Source organism: Strigops habroptila, chromosome 8, assembly GCF_004027225.2.
Source record: "Strigops habroptila isolate Jane chromosome 8, bStrHab1.2.pri, whole genome shotgun sequence".
NCBI lineage: Eukaryota > Metazoa > Chordata > Aves > Psittaciformes > Psittacidae > Strigops > Strigops habroptila.
The window spans coordinates 9,916,121-9,936,557 of record NC_044284.2 but is presented as its reverse complement, the minus strand read 5'-3'; the positions used below and the strand labels follow the sequence as shown (position 1 = coordinate 9,936,557).

At 41.0% G+C, this 20,437-nt stretch overlaps 1 protein-coding gene across 16 annotated transcripts in view; it reads left to right on the top strand.

The window, feature by feature from the left end:
• The first annotated feature begins 586 nt into the window (after nt 1-586).
• Nucleotides 587-20,437, top strand: part of GIGYF2 (GRB10 interacting GYF protein 2) — a 75,657-nt gene continuing 55,806 nt past the window's right edge. For 5 of the 16 annotated variants that reach the window (XM_030495930.1, XM_030495929.1, XM_030495928.1 and 2 more), the window contains exons 1-4: nt 588-696; nt 13,026-13,105; nt 15,501-15,630; nt 17,848-17,943. In XM_030495930.1, the coding sequence (XP_030351790.1) occupies nt 13,065-13,105; nt 15,501-15,630; nt 17,848-17,943 (267 nt within the window). In that variant the 5' untranslated portion in view covers nt 588-696; nt 13,026-13,064. Of the gene's footprint in view, nt 697-929; nt 1,709-13,025; nt 13,106-15,500; nt 15,631-17,847; nt 17,944-20,437 lie in introns of those variants that run through there. The other 11 variants (XM_030495936.1, XM_030495927.1, XM_030495923.1 and 8 more) reach the window with 6 other exon arrangements.

The following is a 20,437-nucleotide window of genomic DNA, read 5'->3' as shown; positions in this document are numbered from 1 at the left end:
GATCTCTGACTCCAGGAAGCTTTGACAGCTTGTAAACTAGGATTCCTACAGGCTAAAGTTGTCTGTACCGACATTTAGCTCCTGCAGGGCTTGGAGCACCCTGCTCTAGTGGAAGGTGTCCCTGCCCGTGGCAGGGGGTTGGAACTGGGTGAGCTTTAATCTCCCTTCCACCCAAACCACCCTGGTTCTGTGACGGCGCGCCTCGCCGAACCGCGGCTGCAGCAGGGGGCAGTACTATACCTCAGCAGCCGAGGCGCTCGGCACCAAGCGGTCGGTCTGCGCCCGGGCGGGAAGGTGAGGCGCTCATTGAGGTGCCTCCCCTACCGCCGCTCGGGTAGCGGGGTCCGGGCGGGGGGAAGCCCCGCGGCGGTGCCTGTAGGAGCCCGCACAGCGCGGCCGGCTGCAGTGCCGCGCTGCCTCCGCCAGGCGGCGCCCGCTTTACCTTGGGGGGGGGTGGGGGAGGGGGTGTTGTCATGGGGAGGTGCGCGCGCAGCTGCGGTGCCGTCACGCGGGGGGGGGGGGGGGTGTGTGTGCAGAAAAGGGAGCCCCGTCGCTCATCCGGGTCTCCGCGGCGGAGGCCGGGGGTGGGCGTGGCCTGTCCTCACGTGACGTTGCGTGGCGGCGCGACCGCCATCTTGTGTTGTTGGGGCTGAGGAGTCGCTGTGGCCGTGCGGGACTCTCCGTCCGGGAGCGCAGGTAACGCCGTCCCGCCGGCTCCCTGCCCCCGCCGCCGCGCCCGCCGCCGCCGCGCCGCTCCCGCGCCGCTCCCGCCGCCCTGCCGCCGCCGCGCTCCCCACCCCGCCTGCGGGAGCGGGCCTAGGCCGCGCGCCGAGCACCGGCCTTGCCGGCAGCTCCCGTCCGCCGCGGATGCCGCAGCCCCGAGGCGCCCCGCGGCCTACCGGGAGGCGAGGCCGACCCGGCCCGGCGGCGAGGGCCGCGCCCGGAGGGGCTCCCCCGCGCTCCCGGCGATGGGCTTTCGCGGGGCTGCTAGGGCCTTGGCCCTGCTTGGGGGTGTGGGCCTTGTCCTCTCCATGCGGCTTCTCGGCAGCGGGGGACGGTGCCTGTCAGGCGGCGGCGGGGCGTCCCCGGCGCTGTCTCCCCTCGCACTGACCCTTGTGAACTCGCTCGTCCTGTCGCAGCCCAGGGGCAGCGGGCAGGTGCGCTCGCAGCGAAGCCGATGTGCGCCCCGCTCCGAGCACGCCCAGCCCTGTCAGGTTACACAGGCCGAGGAAGGAGGGAGCTCAGCGAGCACTCGAGCCTTCCCCCCCCCATCCCCCGGGTGTTGGGAGCAGCAATGACCAGCAGTGTTTGACTGCAGAGGCCTTGGCAGGCTGAAGAGAACATCGATCAGGGTTGTGTACGTTTGGTATCGATCCAAGACAAGTAGTTTCAGTGTCAACAAAGCAGTCTCCGCTTTTTTCAATCCTGTGTAATTGCGCTTTAAAGTGGGACAAGTTGTAGGCTGAAAGGAGATGCTGCCAAGTAGTGCTTCTGGAATAAAACCTACATTTTCCACAGTAACCTTCAGCTCAGCGTTTGTGGTTTGCTGCTGTAATGGTTTTACCTCTTGTTGTCCTTCTTAAGGGTCTGTTTTCTTGGGTGGGAGGGGAAAAAATCTTCTGAATTTGGGTTGTGTTTTTCTGTCTAACTTCTCGCTGCTCATTCTATTTTCTTGCTTCAGGAGCTGACTTGGGCAAGTTCCTGGAAAGTACGTGTGAATTCTTTTTTTCCTTTTCCCATAACTGCTTGTTGCTTTTGTTCTTGAGAAACTTTTAAATAAACACAGATTAATTTGCTGCTTTGTGAATAGGACATTTGGTAGATGCACAGTGTGATAATTGGGAACCTTTGTAAACAAAATTGGTTGCAGTTGTCTCTAACAAAAGCTTTGTTCTGGTGTTTTAGAGCTCTGCTTTTGGGTGTTGGCTCCAATAGATAAAAAGAGTTTTAGTATTACAAGATATCCGCCTGCTTGCCATTCACTTGAATAGGCATCCTCTGGACAGTTAGCTGATGCTGAAGTGAAAAGATGTGCCCTGGTCAGTCTGGGGGTTATTAACAGAAACATTGGAGTGTCCATTGCCCTTTCTGCACCATCTTCATTCCCCAAGGCTCATGTATTTGTACAAGTTAACTGATGTCAAGGGTCACGTGTGGAAGTGTTAATTTCTTACTGAATGTGATTAAAAAAAAGAGGTTTCTCTCTAATGGCCAGCCGTATTAAAAAGGAGTCAGAGGTATATCCATGGGAATTGAATGTCACTTCAAGCAAGACCTGCTTCTTGTGTTGAGATTTCAGTAGCCCCTTTTCAATATCTGACAACATTGTGTATAAATACTAGGCTTTCTTAATGATTTCAAGACCCGTTCAGGGTTTTGCTGTCCCTGGATACATGAACATGTGCGGGGGTGCCTTGTCACTGTGTTTCTTTTAGGACCTTTTCTGAATGGTTAAAGCAAGAGCATAGAACTAAAATGCAAAGTGGTTACATTGCAGTGATGATTTGTTCCACAGGGTGCTTGCAAAAATAATTTGATACCATAGTAAAAACTTGGACTCTTGCAGATCCTCTTTTCACTACAGATGTTGCACTTAAGAGGACTGTGAAATAGGAATATCCTGAGATACTCCTGTTAGTGTGGTGGGCTTTTTTCGTTGCCTAGCTAAAACATACAGTAAGTGAAAAATGAGATTCATGTTGGTGTAAGTGGGGAAAAAAAAAAATGCTTGTTGAGTTGAGTGCTTTACAGCTAACTTGATTTTCCCAACTGTTTACTGCCTGATTGAGGAAAAGACTGTGTGTAAAACAGGAGAGCAAACAAGATGATTTTTCTTTTTTTAGGGAATTTAGAGTAAGTACCATTGTGTCCCTTCTCCTGTGCTTGCTGTCTTCTAAAGCCAGTTGTCTAAACATAGTTCTGACATAAACTGGGGTTTCTTATGCCTGCATGTAAGAAAAAAGTTGGCAGCTCTTTTAAGATCTATAGATACTTATATTTTAAGAACCCCCACCTGGCTGTCAGTCATATGGAACATCTCACTGGGACAGCTGTCTGGCTGAAGAGGTGCTTGGCTACTACATGCCTCTACTGAAGGATCTTGCTATTTAAACATAGAAGGCAAACACTGGTTCATAGTAGTTGATGAAGGTGAGCTGGGCACCTGGACCATGGTCTTGTCTTGCTTCTCTGCCCCCTCCTTTAAGGTTGTTCAAGCTTCCAGCTTTTTTGTATTTGTTTGAAATACCAATAATCTGAAATCTGATTCTGCCCACTTCTGTCTGATCTTGTACGGTTAATTATCAAATACATGTTTCTTACTCTTCATTGAGGTTTTTAAAATTCCTTCTTAGGGCTCTTAAAGTATGATGTTAGGTCTTCTCATAGTCTGATTTAGAAATAAGCTCCTTTTCCTAGCATTTTTTTTCCTCATTTTTCTATAGTGTTGTTTTTTTTTTTTTCCCCTCCTCTCAGTGCTTCTGCTCAAAGATGAGTGGAGATAAGCTATATTTAATTCATGATTATAGACAGAGCTAAGGGGCAGAGCAGTGAAATATCTGCTCACAAGTGTAAATGCACAGGCCTGATCTGCCTTCTTCCTACATAGCTTACTAGAGATCCATTGGATGCTTTGGTAAGGGGAAGTGCATCTCTTTGTTACTGAAGAAGCATTTGTGTTGAAAGGGACTCTGTTTCTTTGTGTGGTTTTCTCATCCGTTTATTTTAATTCATCGAGTGACATTTGAAAGTCTAGGTGTGTAAAATGCTGCAGGGGTGATGGTATTTGCTTTTACAGGAACAAAGTCAATTTTCAGCCCAGCTTAGCCCTCTCCTTTCCTCTCTTGCAGTCAACTGCTGATCATTTTTTGGTTGCACAAATGATCTGGCTTGAAAATTGTCAGAACTGAGAAAACTTAGCAAGTTTGCTCTAGGTGTACGTAAGTTGTCAATGGAACGAAGAAGAATTAAGAGTTTTAAATTGTAAGGTCTATACAACATTGGCCCTCTTGTGGTTGTTGGTAGTATATATGTGTGTGTATATATATATATAAAAAATTATGTAGTTTATCACAGTGATGTTTAATCTTTTAGCTCAGATGGTAGCGGGGGATTGTAGCAGACTATGGTCTTTACATTGCTTTGTTAATGGCTGAGATTGCCACAGTGTGTTGATTACAAAATGGTCCACTTCCCTTTTTTGCAGAGGGAGGGCTGCCAGTCCATTCTCCCTAAGGTGGTTAAACATTCCTTGAATATAGAAACTGTAGCAATGGCTTGATGTCTATGCAGGGAAACTCAGCTGCCATTGAAGTTCATATGTCCTCCTTTTTTTTTTTTTTGGTATGGAGAGGATGCACGGGAATGTTTTGATGCATCTGAGGTTTTCAGCAAGCATGAAATCAAAGTGTGTGTTTTCAGGAGTGAACCTCTCCTGTAGTCCTTAAAGCTTGTAATATATAGAAGCCGGATATCCGGATTAGGATATCTCCACAATTAGGATTGTGGAGAAAAGCAGAAGGGATACCAGGAGCTTTAGAGAGGTACTAGAGCCTATAGGTCAATGAGAAATTTTGGTGGACATCTCGAAAATTTCTCTTAAAATGCTGCCTTGTTGACAGTGCATTTTAGATCACTTGGTGTTGTGCGAGAATATTTTTGGTGGGGTGTTTTTTTGTTGTTGTTTTTAGTTAATTAAAACTGTGCATTATGATTTTCTATCTCTTTGGCCATATCTTTAAAAAAAGGCGGATAAGAAAGAATGATTACTTGATGCCTTCAACAGTGGTTCTTGTAATTTGTCATTATAAACTGGTAAATGAGCTTTCGTATAACATGCCAGGAAAATAAACGATTGGAAAAATTTTTGTGTGTTAAATAGGTGTTATTACAGTGAAAGCAAGCATGGTGCATTGTACTTGTGAAGGTAGTGTTTTGTTACTGGCATTTGGTCCTTTTCATTTAGTAGACAAATGCTTGTTTCTGATCGTGGTTACTATGCAATTCCTTTTTTCACCTCCTGTCTTTGACAACAAATTTAAATACTTTGTGTTCTTATGATGAAGATGCTGGTTTGTGTGACACTGAGATTCACAGGCTATAGATGTCCGTGTGTAGATTAGATTGGGTAAAAGCAGATTTGTGGTCTGTGTGGTAGTGAGCCAGGTCAGATGGCAAGAAACAGAAGGAAAGAAGATGCTGTGCTCTGTAAAGATTTATTTGGGTGAACTTTTACGATGGTGAATGGATAGGTTGATTTATGTTAACTTTAGACTTGGAGTCAGAATGTCATGTGGCAGGGAGCTGGCATGACTGGTAAGTAATGGATTTATATACGGTTTTGGGTTTTTTAAACCATGTGTGGTAGGACCTGAGGCTGATTTGGGTGGGAAGAGACCAGCCTTTGCTGGCTGTCTGCTCCAGCCTCCTTCTCAAAGCAGGGCTGACATCAGTGTTAGACTGAATAATGTGTGTGATAGAAAGTGGGTGAGGCTGATCATGGAAGTAGCATAGTACAAAGTTTTCAAGTAAAAGCATCGAACAATTGGTTTAATAAACCAGAGGCCCGGTTCAACTGCCATTAAAACCAGTGGAAGCTTTTACATCAGGCTAAGTTAATGCTGAATCATCTGTATATGTAATTTTCTCTGTTTATACTAGGCTTTAAGAGTACTCAGAGAGGATCAGGACAACATCACAAGTCAGCTTACAAAGAGGTGGCTCTTAGATCGAAAAAAGTGAATACTTTTAGCAATAGTAACATGAAGAGAAGTGATAAGCTATTAAAAAGCATTGTAATTCATATGTAGTAACAAGTTACCTTCTGACTTACTGGTTGATGAACATATGCAATCTGATACATGCACTAATTCTCTCTGTCAGGACCTTTTATTAGACAGTTTCTCAGTGTTGAATATTTGTTTCCTGAAGTATAGGATGCTTCAGAACTGTATGAGTAAGAAACCTTAAGAAGGGATGGGGGGAGAGAATTTCTGCAAACCCCAAAGAAACTGCTTTTGTAAATGACGTTTAAAAATAAACCCAGAAAACCTCCCAACAACCCAGATCTGTAAATTCAATGAATGTTTTCAGTGAAGGTAGTCTGAAGCTTTGTTCTGCCACTTTGAATAGATGTATGGGCTGTATAATGTGTGCGGTGTGCGGGAGAGAGGTGCTACAACATGATTTTTGGTTGCATTCATGTAGCCTGGCTGCTGGCCTTGTTGAGGAGCAGATCAGCATCCTGATCTCTAACATCTTGTGAAATGGCACAGACTAAATATTTACCTACCAGCAAATTTTGGGTGTACAAGGTAGAGAGATGTGGAAGTGATTTTTCAGCTGGAAAACAAGAGTGCTGGCAGGATTTTGGGATTGGATTTGGAATGAGCAGTGGTTTGTGTTCCAGGCAGTGGCAGGGCCAAGGGTGTGGTCCCCTGACTCTGCTTGGAGCTTAATCGCTGGTGTCTGGCTTTGGCTGGAAGTCTTGTAATAAAGGTGGAGGTTACACTGCTTTCTGGTGGAGAAACGGGGGAGAACTTTCCTGTTCTTGTGTTCAGGTGAAGCAAGAAGTGGATAGCCCTCTAACCACCAAGTCCACAATAGTAGGTAGGAAAGGAGGAAAACATCTGGAATTGTGATGTTTCATGTTCCTTTATTTTTCTTGGATTTTGTTAGGTGCACATGTCTCCTCAGTCTCTCTTGTCATCCTATCCCAGGAGAGTTTCAGTGCCTAGTTCTTGGGTTTGTCATTCTTGACTGTGGTGTAATGTGTTGCAAGCTGCAGCACTCCATGAAGCTTTAGGTGGATCTGTATGAAGTGAGCAGGGGGAGGTCAGTTTGGTATTGCTGTTTGAGAAAGTTATGGGCAATTTTAAATCAGAAACTGCTGAGAGATCAAAACACTTTTGCAGTGATTTGAGACAGGAAGGTTACAAGACTTTAGATCTAAAAATGTAACTGGAATATTAAGAGGTGTAGGTTCTGGAGAAGTGGATGGTTTAGACATTGTTCCCTTAGGAAAAACTTCCTCTTGGCATGTGGGTAGATAACGCCTTGAAAAATTCACTGCCTTTATCGGGATAAAGGCTTGGTGAGCCAGAAGGGCCTATTGTCTGGCATCTTGTGTAATGTGACTAATGGATTTTTTTTTTCTGATTAATTTTCTGTTTAAACTAGAACATACTTTTTAGAAAATCGTTTAATGTTGACCTGAAAACAGCTTACTCTGTTTATTTCTCAATGTTTTGCTTCAGTCTCTTCACTGAATAAGCTTGGGTCTTCAGCCTTTTGTACCTGCATGATAATGTACAGGCTGAGCAAGATCGTTTAATGTTTCTCAAAGCTCAGTAAATAGAGCTTTGGTGTGTGTGGGGGTTTTCTTGTTGGTTTTGTTTTTTCCCCCACTGTAAGGAGTATCTAACATGTTCAATTTTTGAACACCTGTTTTATCTTGCCTTTGTTGGACAACAAAACAGGACACAGCATCCCTGCAGTAATAAAATCCACTCTATATTTACTCTGTATTGCCTTATTTCTGTATTCAGTATTTAGATCTTTAGTCGATGTTGTATCATGTGTTCGTTTTCGGCTGATTAACATCATAAATCTCAGACTGGTTTCAGGACTGTGCTTGCCCAGAATAGTTGTATATCACCTATGTTTTCTGCTTGTGAATCTTTTGATTGTATGCTTGGCCTTATTAAATGCAACCTGCTATACTGGACCTAGTAATTGAATAATTCATAATGGTATTGTTGATGTGTCATTTTCATTCGTTACCATATCCATGTTTGTCATCCTCAGGTTTTAGAAGCTTTGTGGGCCAGGATGACAGATTCTAGCAAAGCAGAGGATAGCTTCTCAGCTTGTACTCTGTTTTGAGAATATTTTGCCTTCTGAGAGGCGTTGTCAATTCTTTAGAAGAGGAGGTTAAAAGGAAAAATAGGTTGTGATGATTTGGGACTTTTCATGTGGTTCTGAATGATTTTGCCTTTTTTAGCATTCTACTTAATTGGAATGTCCTGCAGAAGTTAAAATTGATTTTACCTACTTGCTTGAGCAATGAATTACAAAACTATATTTTGATTAAATGTGTTCCATAACTTCATGTTGGCTGGTCTTAATTATGTCGGTGTCCTTTAATCAGTCTTGTCTGCTTTAGCCAATGATTAATATCAAACAGACCGGTAGTGTAGCCACCTGAGTCATCCTCTTTACCACTGTACTTAAAAAGGTGGCTTGCATACGGTACTGAGTGTTCTTTAATATTTCAAGAATTAGAGAAAATCAACATTAATTATTCAGTTAACCTGTTAATTTTCTTTTAAAACACAGGTACTGGCTCTGAAATTAGCTCTAGTAGCTGCCTGTGGAAAGTTTTCTTTCTTGGGGAAGGTGAAGTTTTATTGTCTTGATGTGATGGTACTGTGGCATGGTGGAGTACTGCTGTTAAGTTCCAGTTCCAGCTTTATTTAAGGAGAACCCAGTTCCTTGTACTTAAATCTGCTCGTGTTAAATTTCTGTTGTGTTCCTTGGTTCTCAAAATTTTCAGACAATTTCTAGGTTAAAAAGGCTGTTTGAAACCTACAGTAGCAACAGAACTAGCTTGAAAGGAAAGGATGCTTTTCTGTGTAAACATCTCTGATCAAACAGTAGTCTGCTTCATAATAAGATAGCTGTGTATAGGAAGGATCAGTGGTACATCTTTTTTCCAAGGTTTAGGTTTCTAAAGTTAATAAAAAACTGAAGCAAGCAGCAGCCCCAGAGCTATAAATTGTAGTCACAGTCCAAATCTTTTTTGTGTCTGTAGGAAAGATTAGATGGGCAGCCCTTAATGGAGTCATTGCCTAAGCTCAGCTTGGGATGCTGGGAGTCAGTTTATCTCCATCCAAACCAGCAAAACATCTTGGCTAGACAGATTGCCATGTGGTGCAAGCTGACAGAATTCTGTAATAGAAATGTAGGAATTTAACATTGCCTGAAAATCTATTGTGCAAAACTTGAGGTAGAGCAAAGGCTGGAAAACATGGCAGTTAAGATCTTTTTTGCCTATATGTTTTAAAAGACTAGAGCGCATGACCAAAATGTGCCACAGTAATTATAGACCGACCTTAGATCTTTTGAACTGAAACATCATTTTACTTTAACGCACAAATTTAGCTGGTAGAATCAGGTTCCTGCTTGAAGCAGATGTTACTGAAAGCTTTAATAGATTTGTCAGGTACTAAATAGCTAGCTTGAAAAAATAATTTAAAAACCCATGAGGTTGGTAAACAACCCTTGTACCTAAAGCAAACCAACGAAATAAGTTGAGTGTTGCTGACAGCAACTTCTGTACCTATGATATTACCTGTTAATTGTGAGTGAAAGCCACTTAAAGGCTTAATGTTATTGGATTACATTTTGTGTCTGTTCAGAGGGTGGACTTCTGACTTCCACAGTGCTAAGCTGCTGATAGAATAGAGAGGATGTTTTTTCCCCATTGCCAGTCCACAGGTTGATGGTGGGGTTGATGTGATTTCTTCTCTTTCCAGTCCTTTACGCTGATACTGGGTTGGTGGCTGTGGTACAACCCCAGGAAAATGGGCTCCCAGTTCCAGTTTATGAAGTAATTCCGTTTTTTCCCAAATGCGCAGGAAAACTGCAACTGCTTGCAGGTTTGCATTGGCATCTTGATCAAGGATTGCCCTGATTTGAAGAAAACCTTGGAGAAAAGGTTCCTCTGTGAAGGAGGGGTGGGAAGTCCTCTGGTAGCATTTTTGCCCAAGCAGTGGTGCTGACTGGGCATTGTCTAAACATGGCCTCATTTTCTTGCTTCAACTCGAGGCTGTCCCTGTGTGCTCTCACCCATGTAAAATCTGTGGCTGTGCAGATTCCTCAATCAATAGCCATTAATTTGTAGAAAATCTTGATTTACAAAGCTAGCAGTTCAGAAAGGGGCTTTTGCCTCATCAAATCATATCAAGGAGGAAATGTGTTAGGTTTTTGTGATTTGCCATCCTTGATTAAGAAGGGGCAGCATAGATCAAAAAGACCAAAATGAACATTTTGGTTATTACTATTGAAGTTTAGAGCCTAAGGAAGCTATCTAGATAATAAGCATCTATCATGATAAAATCATGCCTTTTACTTGGTCAAAATAGGTGAATTTATGACCTGATCATCCATTCCCTTTTGTTAATTCCTCACCCTTTTTCTTGCTCCACCCTGACTCTTTACTCTCATGATGTGAGCGCTGCATAGTCCACCCCAACTTGCCTTTACAGTTAGTGCAGCTTCTCCTTTGCACACCAGCTGTGTGTTGTGCAGTCCCTGTCAGAGGTTCCTCTCCAGTTTGACTTCCACGCTCTCACCTTCAGGCTGCTGCTTTGTGAACCAGCAGAAACAGTGCATGGTTTCTGCTTTCCATGTCTTGTCTGCTGACATGGCCAAGTGTATTGCTCTTGCATACTTGCTGTCTTAGCATTCTTGAGCCTCTTTCTTGTTCCTCTGACCCCCTCCTCCCAAATTGTTACCTGTTTCCAGAGTGCCTCCTTTCCAAGGGTTTTCTCTCAGCCTTGCTTGCAATGTCTCTTTCATGCATGTTTTATTTCTTGGAAATGTTGCCTATTAAGAATAAATTCATGTGTTACACCTACTCAAATAATATGCAGTTCAATTTTTTTTTTTTATTCTGTGGTTTTTTTTTTCTTGTTAGCTACAATTCATCCATTTACAGGTGTCTCACTTTCAATTCAATATTCATCCAGTCAAAACTTCTAGGGAGGAAGTAACTTATCTGAATGCAATCTTATCCAAATCCTCTTCCACAGAAGAGGAAGCCAGCGAAGATTTCCCAAAACAAACTGTGGTGTCCAAAATGAGGGACAAGGAAAACCATTTGGCAGCTCAATGGATGAGATTTGAGTATGCTTGTAGGTACTAAAGTGCTTAGGAATCTAGTAGAGAAAGATGACACAGTATCCTCAATTTTTGTGAAGGAAACCCAGAGATGCTGAAGAGGGTGGGGCGCAGTGGTTCCAAAGCCAGTAAACTGCTTGATCCTAACTGGTTTTTAGAGCTTTATCCTCACATCTGATGCTTTTCAGCTGTATTTTTGTTGCAGTTTAACATTCAGTGCTAGCCTTTTTAGTATTACTGATATTAAGCTAAAGATCCCAGGTTCCCTGGTGATCCACGTGGGTTGATATGAAACCTCCTTTCCCCTGCCACTCCCCAGCAGAAGGCTTACAGGAAGCGAAGGGAGAGCCATCACATTAGTAGGAGTTGTGTTAGAGGCTTCTCTCCTGAAGTGTGCATGATGGTTTGCTTGAATTGCCCCACAATATTTTCACGTGGTTGCTGTATGTCTTCTTTAGGTACCTAACCTTGTATTTTGGTTTTCAGAATGATGAATGGATATGCCGTGAACATTCTCATGAGCTGCTGGCTCCTTCAAAAAGGCAACCCAAATCAGACCAGAATCAAATTAGGCCTGTGAGAATGGCTGGATGCTTTCTGTATTAGCTTCTGGTGCATGTAACAGAGAGAATCCCATTTCATTATATAGAGTTATTGTGAAAATAAAAATATTATGATTTATATATAAATTACATTGTGTGTGGGGAAGAAGTTAATGTGGCATGTGATAAAAATACACGAGCCAAATGTTGGTTGGTAGGTTTAGGCTGCAGGGAGTTTTGCAAGTATTTGTAATCTTATGTCCAAAAGATTTGGGTAAAATCTGCTCTAGCAGTTTTAGTGTGGTTTAGGGTTTTTTTCATTTTCTAGCTTTCAGGCTGTTCATTATTTTCTTTTTTAACGTAAATGTCATTATTTAAGTAGCGCATATATATATGAAAAAAAATTAAAAAAAGGTTCCTTTTTGTCTTTTTTCTTTCCTTCAGTAACTAATGCCCTTTCCATTTCTGTCCCCCCATGTTTTGTTTCTCTCTTCCACCACCATTTCATGCAAAGTATAGACAAATTTATGGAACTCCTTATTCAGTCCTTGTTCTGATATGGCAAAGCTCCCCACCAAACATCTATTTTAATGGGCTCTTGAAGCCTAATCACCAGTTCTGAAGGTAATGCTTCAAATCCTTTTTTGTTTGGGCTTTGGCTACAGTGTGCTTGATTTTTAAAAAAACCAAAACCCCTTCCTTTGCAGATCTGGACTTTGCCATTGCTGGAAGGAAAGAGGAGCTGTATTTTCTTACTGCAAAAGACACTTCTTCAGAACTACCTGGGCTGTACGTGGCTCTCATAGACAAAACTTCATAGCCTTCCCTTAGTCTTGTTCTTTCCCTCCAGTGTGGCTTCATCTGCTGTCATCCGTAGAGTCTTGATATGTAGGAACTTTAGCTGACCTTCACTAGTGTTTGCAGGACCTTGGCTAATAGGAGTTAAAGTAGCTGAAGTCTCAAGGTGTGCGTTTTTTGCTTAATAAAACCAAGAATGAGAGAAATGCTCTCATCTGCCTGCACATGTAAGAGGATGTCACAGCATTGGATGTACTCAGTCTTTAGAGGGCTTATTTTCAAGAATGAGCAGTGGAGATTTCTGTGCCACTCGACTGGCAAATCTTTCTTGCTGTAATTCTAGTGGGGTTTTTATCCTCTTGTAATTGTCAGGAAGCTGCAATTCTGTTAATTAAGCATTACTGTTCTTGCAGAAGAGGATTATGCATCAAATTCTCCATGTTTGGTTGTCTTGCAATCACTGATTTGAAAAGGGACTGTTTGTACAAATTGTTTCTATAGATGCTCTGATCCAGTGTTAAGAGAGAAATTTGGGGAAGAGATCTTGATGCAGTTACTCCTGTATTAGTAAATTAATCTGTGTTGGAGAGTTGAAATGGATCTCTTAAAAAAAAAAAAAAACCCAACCCCCTAAATAAATAAATAAATTCCATATGGTCTTTTTCTTTTTTTTTTTTTTTTTTTTTAATTTCTTTGCATGCCCAGATGTGCTTTTGTATTGTGAAGAAATTTATGAGGGACTGTATTAATTCATTTGTTTTCATAGAAACCATTTTTATTTTTCAGATTCACGCTTCTTAAAAAAGAGGAATAGAACAGGAAAAAATGGCAGCAGAAACTCAGACACTTAACTTTGGGCCTGAATGGTGAGTTTTTCTGTTTTGAGACTCTGGAACCTTGTCTAAAACTTAAAAAGATCGTTATGAATTTCTGTCCTTTGGGACTGAATTGCTTATGTCCCCCACTCAGTCTTACAATGTCTTTGTTCCACACTGCTTCACCTCAGTCCCTGGCCAGTGACTGAAAGCAGTATTTACTTTTTTAGTATATTATATAGTATATATAGAATACTTAGTGTGTGTATGCATATAGTATAGTTAGTATATATAAATAATACTTTTAAAATTGGCATTGTGTAGGAAATGAGTTGGGTTTCATGTTATGGTAAATGCATAACACTCACATTGCCACCAAGTATCTGAGGGAGGAGTAATGTTTATGATCCATGAGGTATGATACCATGAGGTATGAAAGCTGTTAGCTTTCCAGCTTGTCTGACATGCATTATTCTGACTTTTGCTGAAGAGTAGTTGCACAGATGTGGTTATTGTTCAGTATTTGTTCCAGTTTCTTGTTAAAGTGTTGGTGGCTGCAATTACAAACAAGAATTCTGGATGGTGTGGTTTCTGAAGTGATGTGATCCTTGCATGTGTAAACGGGAGTGTGGAGTGGTTATAGGAATATGGAATTGCTGCAGAGCATGTGATAAAGTTATTACAGGAGTAACATAGTCACTTTTGCTGACACATTTTTATATACAATGTACAAAAGTTGGAGAGTATTCAACAAAGAAGCAAGACGTGATTTATGGCCTGGGAAACAATGAGAGAGCTCAGTCTATTTTGTTGGATTGAAAGAAGGTTAAAGAATGACTTTATCACTCTCTATAAATACACCCACCAGGCAGATATCTTATGCTGGAGTGCTCTTCAGTGTAGGAGACAGACAAGATTAGATTCATTGATGGATGGAAGCCAAAGTTACATTAAAAAAGAGAAGGGGGAAGGCAGCTCTAAAAAAGGCACATCTTTTAACGGTAACTTGATTGCTATATCATAGTGAGGGGACTTCAGTCTCCACTTAGTTTAAAAAACAAGTAAGATCATGTATGAAAGTGTGAATTATACTTCAGTGAGTTACTAGATTTTTACAGGAATAACAATAAAAATCTGAGATTTATAATTATTCTTTTGGGTTGCAGTATATTCGTGTCTGTCATGTTTGCTGCTTTATCACTTAATAGTGAAACTGACAGTCAGGTTTCATCTGGGTTGGAGCTGAACATTGCACTGAGCCATCAAAGCGTTTGAATAATGCCTCCCCAGGGATTTTTTGTTTGGAAGTGCTAGGCGAAGAAGCTGCCACTGGGTGGCACCAAACTAAAAAAATAAGATAAACATTTGACTTGCAAATTACTTTTTCCGTTCTGTTTAAAGAACAATAAACCAAATCAAAGCATGTTTCGATAACTAGGTGAAAGGTAGCCTCGGAATCAATGTTTTAGCTTAGAGAACCTTTCTTTCCAAGGATTTTCCGGCTGTTGAGAAGAGTCTTCATTATTTTCCTTGTCTGAGATGAACATCAAGGAGAATGTAGGAAAATGGTCTGGGTTTTGTTTCTTGGCACACATCCTATTGTAAAACATTCCTCAAAACTTCAACATACAGGGGGTTTGGGTAGCTGAGGAAATAGTAGTGTAGAATGAGTCTAATCTACCTGTGAAGTGGGAATAATATCATACAACTGGAAGATGTTAACTGTAAGAATTTGAGTAACTTAGCTGTATGGGATGGAATCAAACTTAATAGCATATTTAGCTGTTGCTGTTATTACTTTAAACGTCTCTGAAGTGTGGCTGTATTTTATATATCTTTTTTATTGAGACACTAAGCTGAATGATGTATGCACTTTCTGAAAAATGACATTAATTTTAAGTTCTGGAAAAGGAATTTGGAGTAGAGTAGGATTCTAGAGACACAAGAAGAATCCTTATAGCAGAATTTACTGTACTAAACTGTTTGTTAAACTTCATGGAACATCTGAATAAACTTTTTCATAGATCAGTGTTTGCCACATTGTCCCTGATGTGGTAAGAATTTTTCTTGTCAGAAGAAAGCTTTTGTCCTTAGTATCTGTGGAAGATTTACAACTGAAATTTGTGCAGTGTAAATAGCTTAGTCAACGCTTTAGGTGTGCAGCTGGTGTGTTATATAGTCAACTGAATTCCTTGATGTGCTCATGGGAATACGTTGTTTTTCCTCCTCTCTCCTGGCTATGGGAAAAGTGAGGGGAAGCTCTTTTACCTTCTTGTTGAAGCAGTAAGTTTTAGAGTTTTGAAGTTAGACTGTTAATCCTTTCCTTTTACTTTCAGTGCTGTATTTATTTCGTTTGTCAAATCTGTAAATGTGCAGAGGGATGAAAGCATGGGTGAGGACATGTTCTCCTCAATTCAGTTTTCATTGCTTTTCTGCTTTATTTTAGGCTGCGAGCTTTGTCTAGTGGTGGGAGCGTGACATCCCCTCCTCTGTCTCCGGCTTTGCCAAAGTACAAACTAGCAGACTATCGCTATGGGAGAGAAGAAATGTTGGCACTTTTTCTAAAGGATAATAAGGTGAGCAGGAAGAGGAAGAAGGCCTGATGTGTGTATGCCTAATGACAGCCTTGTGATTAGGAATAGTTATTTGTATTTTGTGCTTATGGACAAAGAAATCATGTATCCCTTGGCAAAGATCAGAAGAGTTCTGATTGTGGTGGGGGTTTTTTTTGTGCTTATGCTTATTTGATGTTTGATTCTTTTTGCTACTTTAGCAGCAACTTCCTGTACCCCTGAGAACAAAACAACCTGATTGCCATATTCAGTCCCATTGCCACAGATGACTGAGGGTTAAGGTCTCCTTGCAGCTGTGCAGATTTGCTTGCCTCAGTAGGGATTTTTTTTTAATATAACGTGAAATAGTTACTTGGTTCAGCTTGAAAGTCAGGCAATAAATCATACTAGCAGATCCATCTGAAAAAGGCAAGAGCTGCCCATTTATCCTGACTTGAGGCAGTTCACTTGAGCAGGTAACCAGCCCACTTCTCTAGGTTTAAGGGCACAATTACAATCTAGCACATGTGATACAAAAGAGCAATGTAGAAAGTCAGGAACTTCCTTCTGGTTTAATTTCAAACAAAGGTTCTTAGGGATACAAAAGTCACGTTTCAGAGAGTGTATCAGGCAAATGATTCAGACATTCTGCATTTAGAAACACTAGATTATTCTGTAGATGGTGACAGAGGTTGGTTTATTGTTGCAGCAGGCACATAGTGACTTGGAAGTCTGAATCCCTCAGAGCGCCTTACCTCTTGAGTCAGGGAGGGACTGCAAGCAATTATGTCAGGTTGTGCCTTTAGCTTTGCACACACACCTCCATGTTTGTTCTTACCCTACTATGACTGTGCTGACATTTTCATACAGTGCTGGGAGCCCTGCATTGCTTGTACACGGGTTCAAGGACGTTGAATGTCAAAGATTTTTCTAAAGTTAAGTGTGTTATAGCTTAAAGCCGTGCTTTAACATGCAGAATTATCCTGCTCTACTTTGAGAACCTGTGATTTAATCCTTGATGTTATGCTTCGATAAGTCAGCCTGTCAGAGGTCATTGTTTTTTGCAATTTATGTATGTTATATCAGGTGATGATAAGACCTCTACAGCTGCAACTGATTCAGAGCAACCTATTAATACCGTTTGTTACAGGAAGCTCTCTGATGGTCATGAGTGGTCCAAAAGAATATTTTCTCCCTGTGTGTTTGCCAGAAGGGCATTATTTATTAAATGAGTGTGTCTTGCTTCTGATATGAATGTGCTTCCATGTTGTTGAGTAATTCTAGTTATTGAGACTAAAAGGACTCTTGATGCTGTTTCTAGTTAACTACTAGATGCGATGGTTTTTTAAGATGTATCTTGTACCCTAATCCTTTTTCACTTTATCATTTTCAGTCTTTGCTTGCTGAAGATTAGGCAAAGTTGCATCTCTGATTAAAAGATACTGTGATTGAAAGCAGGAAGCCTTCTGCTAGAGCATACCCAAATGAAAAAAATAAACCCCTAGGTTGCTTTGCTTCAGTTAAAATTGGTAGAAGTCTTTAGTGTCGTGAACTAGATATTTTTGAAACAATTCTGTGTTGGCGTTATTAGAGCTCACTTGGCTGTAATTGCAGCTTCTTGTCCACATGCTCAGGGTCACATCTGCTGATGGAGCTTCCATCTGATGATGGATTGATTAAAAATTACCATGAAAAGTTATTTTTATTTAAATGATCAGTGTTCTCTAGTTAATAAATCCATACCTACAGTTTCACTTTGCCTTTTTTTTTTTGTGGTTTTATTCTTCTTGTTGGTCATAAATTGGAAATACTGATCTAAATCAAACACACCTCTGTGCTATATGTGGTAGCTTTGTTAATACATAATAAAAATAAAATACAAATAAAAGTCTGGCTATAGAAGTGTACTGAAGTTAAAGCAGTACTTTTTAAATGTACCAGACAAAATTTCACTTGGTTCAGATTTGACCTGCAGTGGTGTGGAAGCTTGAATTCTGGTGTGTATAATCTTCATACTTTTTGTATTACAGTCGTGGATGGTGGATGCTTTGGATATTTTGTCTATAAGAATTCTATTTTCAGGGGGGCATAAACTTGCAGTTATACCCCCCCCCAGTAAATATTATGGGAAGTACTGGTGTACTGGCTAGATGGAGATAGAGTTTTTATAAATTAGTGTGTGGCATCATCCCTGAAATGGAAGTACTTGGGATATGTGAGTGCTGTTTTCCTTTCATACAGATACCTTCAGACCTTCTGGATAAGGAGTTTCTGCCTATTTTACAAGAGGAGCCCCTGCCACCACTGGCACTTGTACCTTTTACAGAAGAAGAACAGGTTTGTATCCTTTATCTAAAAAATAAAAGCTTTAGACAGTCATTAGTGTTAGTAAGCCTCCATTGAAAAGTTTGGGATTAGTAGATTTCAGGGAAAGAAATGAGGTTGAAATTCCATTCATACTCAATTATTATCTTAAATTTGAACAAATATTTTTCATACGATGTTCTGTTGATGGCAGACAGTCAACTTCTTAAATCCAGGGTCATCTTCTGGGAAGTAGTCCTGATTTTTAAAGTACACAGCATTTTCTGATCAGTGAGACTTTTTCTGCATTTTTTTGACCACCTTCTCTGTGTGTTTGTAATAGAAATTCTGTAGCTTCAGTTTCATGGTCTTTGGAGAAGTGTTGAAGTTTTTTGACTGTTAACATTTCTTCGGAAGGTGCAGTACTCTGAACTACTATGTATGTGAGCAGTTGCTTGATTATTTCCTTGTTTGGTCTCTATAGGTATATAATTAATTGGTGAACAGGGTAAGTGTGAGAACAGGTAGTCCACAAAGATTCCATTTCGAGGATGATTGATCTAAGTAGTTGGAAAGCCCTTGCTCTGAATTTGACTCTAGCACAGAAAACCGCTCCCCTCTGGATAAATGCCTCTGACTTTTGACTCTTATCTTTATGGCTGTCAGAACATCTAGTTTTGCAGTTGCTCTCTGGTTTGTCATGTTTATACCACTTCAGAATACTTTTTAATAAAGTCTTTCCTTTAATGCTTTCTGGAGACGCAGAGGATGTGAACAGCCTGTTTTTTCTTGTCTGAAGGTCTTTTCACCCCCACCCCTCCCCTTTCATGACTTGTTTGAGATAGCAAGGGAAAAGCCTTAGTTAAGCTACCAGAAATTCCTGGTGTTTGTTCCCCATGACATAATAAATGTTCATCAAGAATCATGTTCAGAAGTGGTCTTGAGGTGAATATTAATGTCTTTGCTGCTAGTCATGGTGCAGGCAAGTTCTTTTACCTCAGGTCGATAACAGAGTTTACAACATTTTTGTGCCCCCTCTGTGCATACTGAAGGTAGTATTACCCAATCTGAATTTAAGGGATGGAGAATCTGGGAGTCCTGTAAAGGACAGGCTGATAAGAATGTGTGTACTTTGGGGTAGTGTTCAGTTGAAGCTGAACCCATTGGGCTTACTCTAGGCTTGGATTCAGAGCAATTCTTGCTTGCAACCTGGGAGTTACGCACCTGATAGCATTGTAGTTAAATGTGTTGTATATCCAGGAAGAACTTATCTCAAGCTTATTTAAAGATGTGTTAGCTACAGGTGGATCACAATGTCAGCTGTGTGAATTTAAGCTTAAATTTGTTAAGTCCTCTGGAATTTACTGGTGAGATACAGCTACAGCGTTCCTGATTGTAGGACATGGAATTGCTGGTCCTTTTTATCCTTTTTATGTACAATGTCACTTTCCTGGTTATAAGGATGCTGAGCTAACTTAAGCTTAACTGATTCACCTTGTAGTAAGTTTTGTTATGTGACATCAATAGATTTGTCTAAGATCTATTTCCAGGGAATTGTTATTTGAAGATAGCTTTAACAGAGGTTTCTACTACCGGCCACTGGCAATAATGCAGCATATGTTCCCTTGCCTTTCCCCACTACCCCCTTATTCCTATTTGCAATAGGAAATAATTCAGTTATCTTAACTGCTTGTGGAGTAAGGGAGTCTCAGCCTCTTGCTGAATATAATGGAGAATTTTTGTGTCCTTGTTGGTTATGTTTCTGATGTCTGTTTCTTAGGATGTCTTCCATTTACTGCTGGAGAATTAATTGAGCCTCTGCGTTGGGCCAGCTTTGCTCTTTGTTGTGCATTGTCAGGGATGGACACTAAAGTAATACACTGATCAGTAGTGAGGTGTTTTTTGCTTTTTTGACTTGGCTGTATTGTTGGTGTGATCTTACCATGTGGATTATTATCACTATGCACATTGCAGTGATGGCATCCTCACCACAGGAAGCTTTACGGAGGGGAGGGAGAATTTGTTCAGAGTTTAGGCAGACAAAAAAAGTGAGATTACTATTTTGTTCCTATTGGAAAAATAAGGCATCGAAACTAAGGAATCATCTCTGCAAGACAGGGAATTGAGCAGCTTAAAGTTGTTTGTGTAGTGAAGTATTTCACTGCTTCACAAAAAAAGCAGAGATATCAACACCAGGAAAGGTGATGGTTTGCTTGGAGGCAAATGGAGGTGGTTCCTTTTGACTTGCTGTGGCAATGGTTGCTTTAAACTTTTAAGAGCTTGCTAGGAAGATAGAATGAGATTGACTGGAGGCTGACCTTCCTATTTGCCCTGCATGACTGCATTTTTTTTGCCCCCCTTAAGTCTACTTAGTTACCAATTCTCTCTTGAAGGATGATCTACTTTGCAACAAGAAAATACCAAGCAGTTAGGCTTGTTTCTGAAATGGGTTAAAACTCCTTCAGAAGTCTGTTGGCTTTGATGTTAGCCATTTAGATTTTACATAGTATGTAATTGCTTGTCTCAT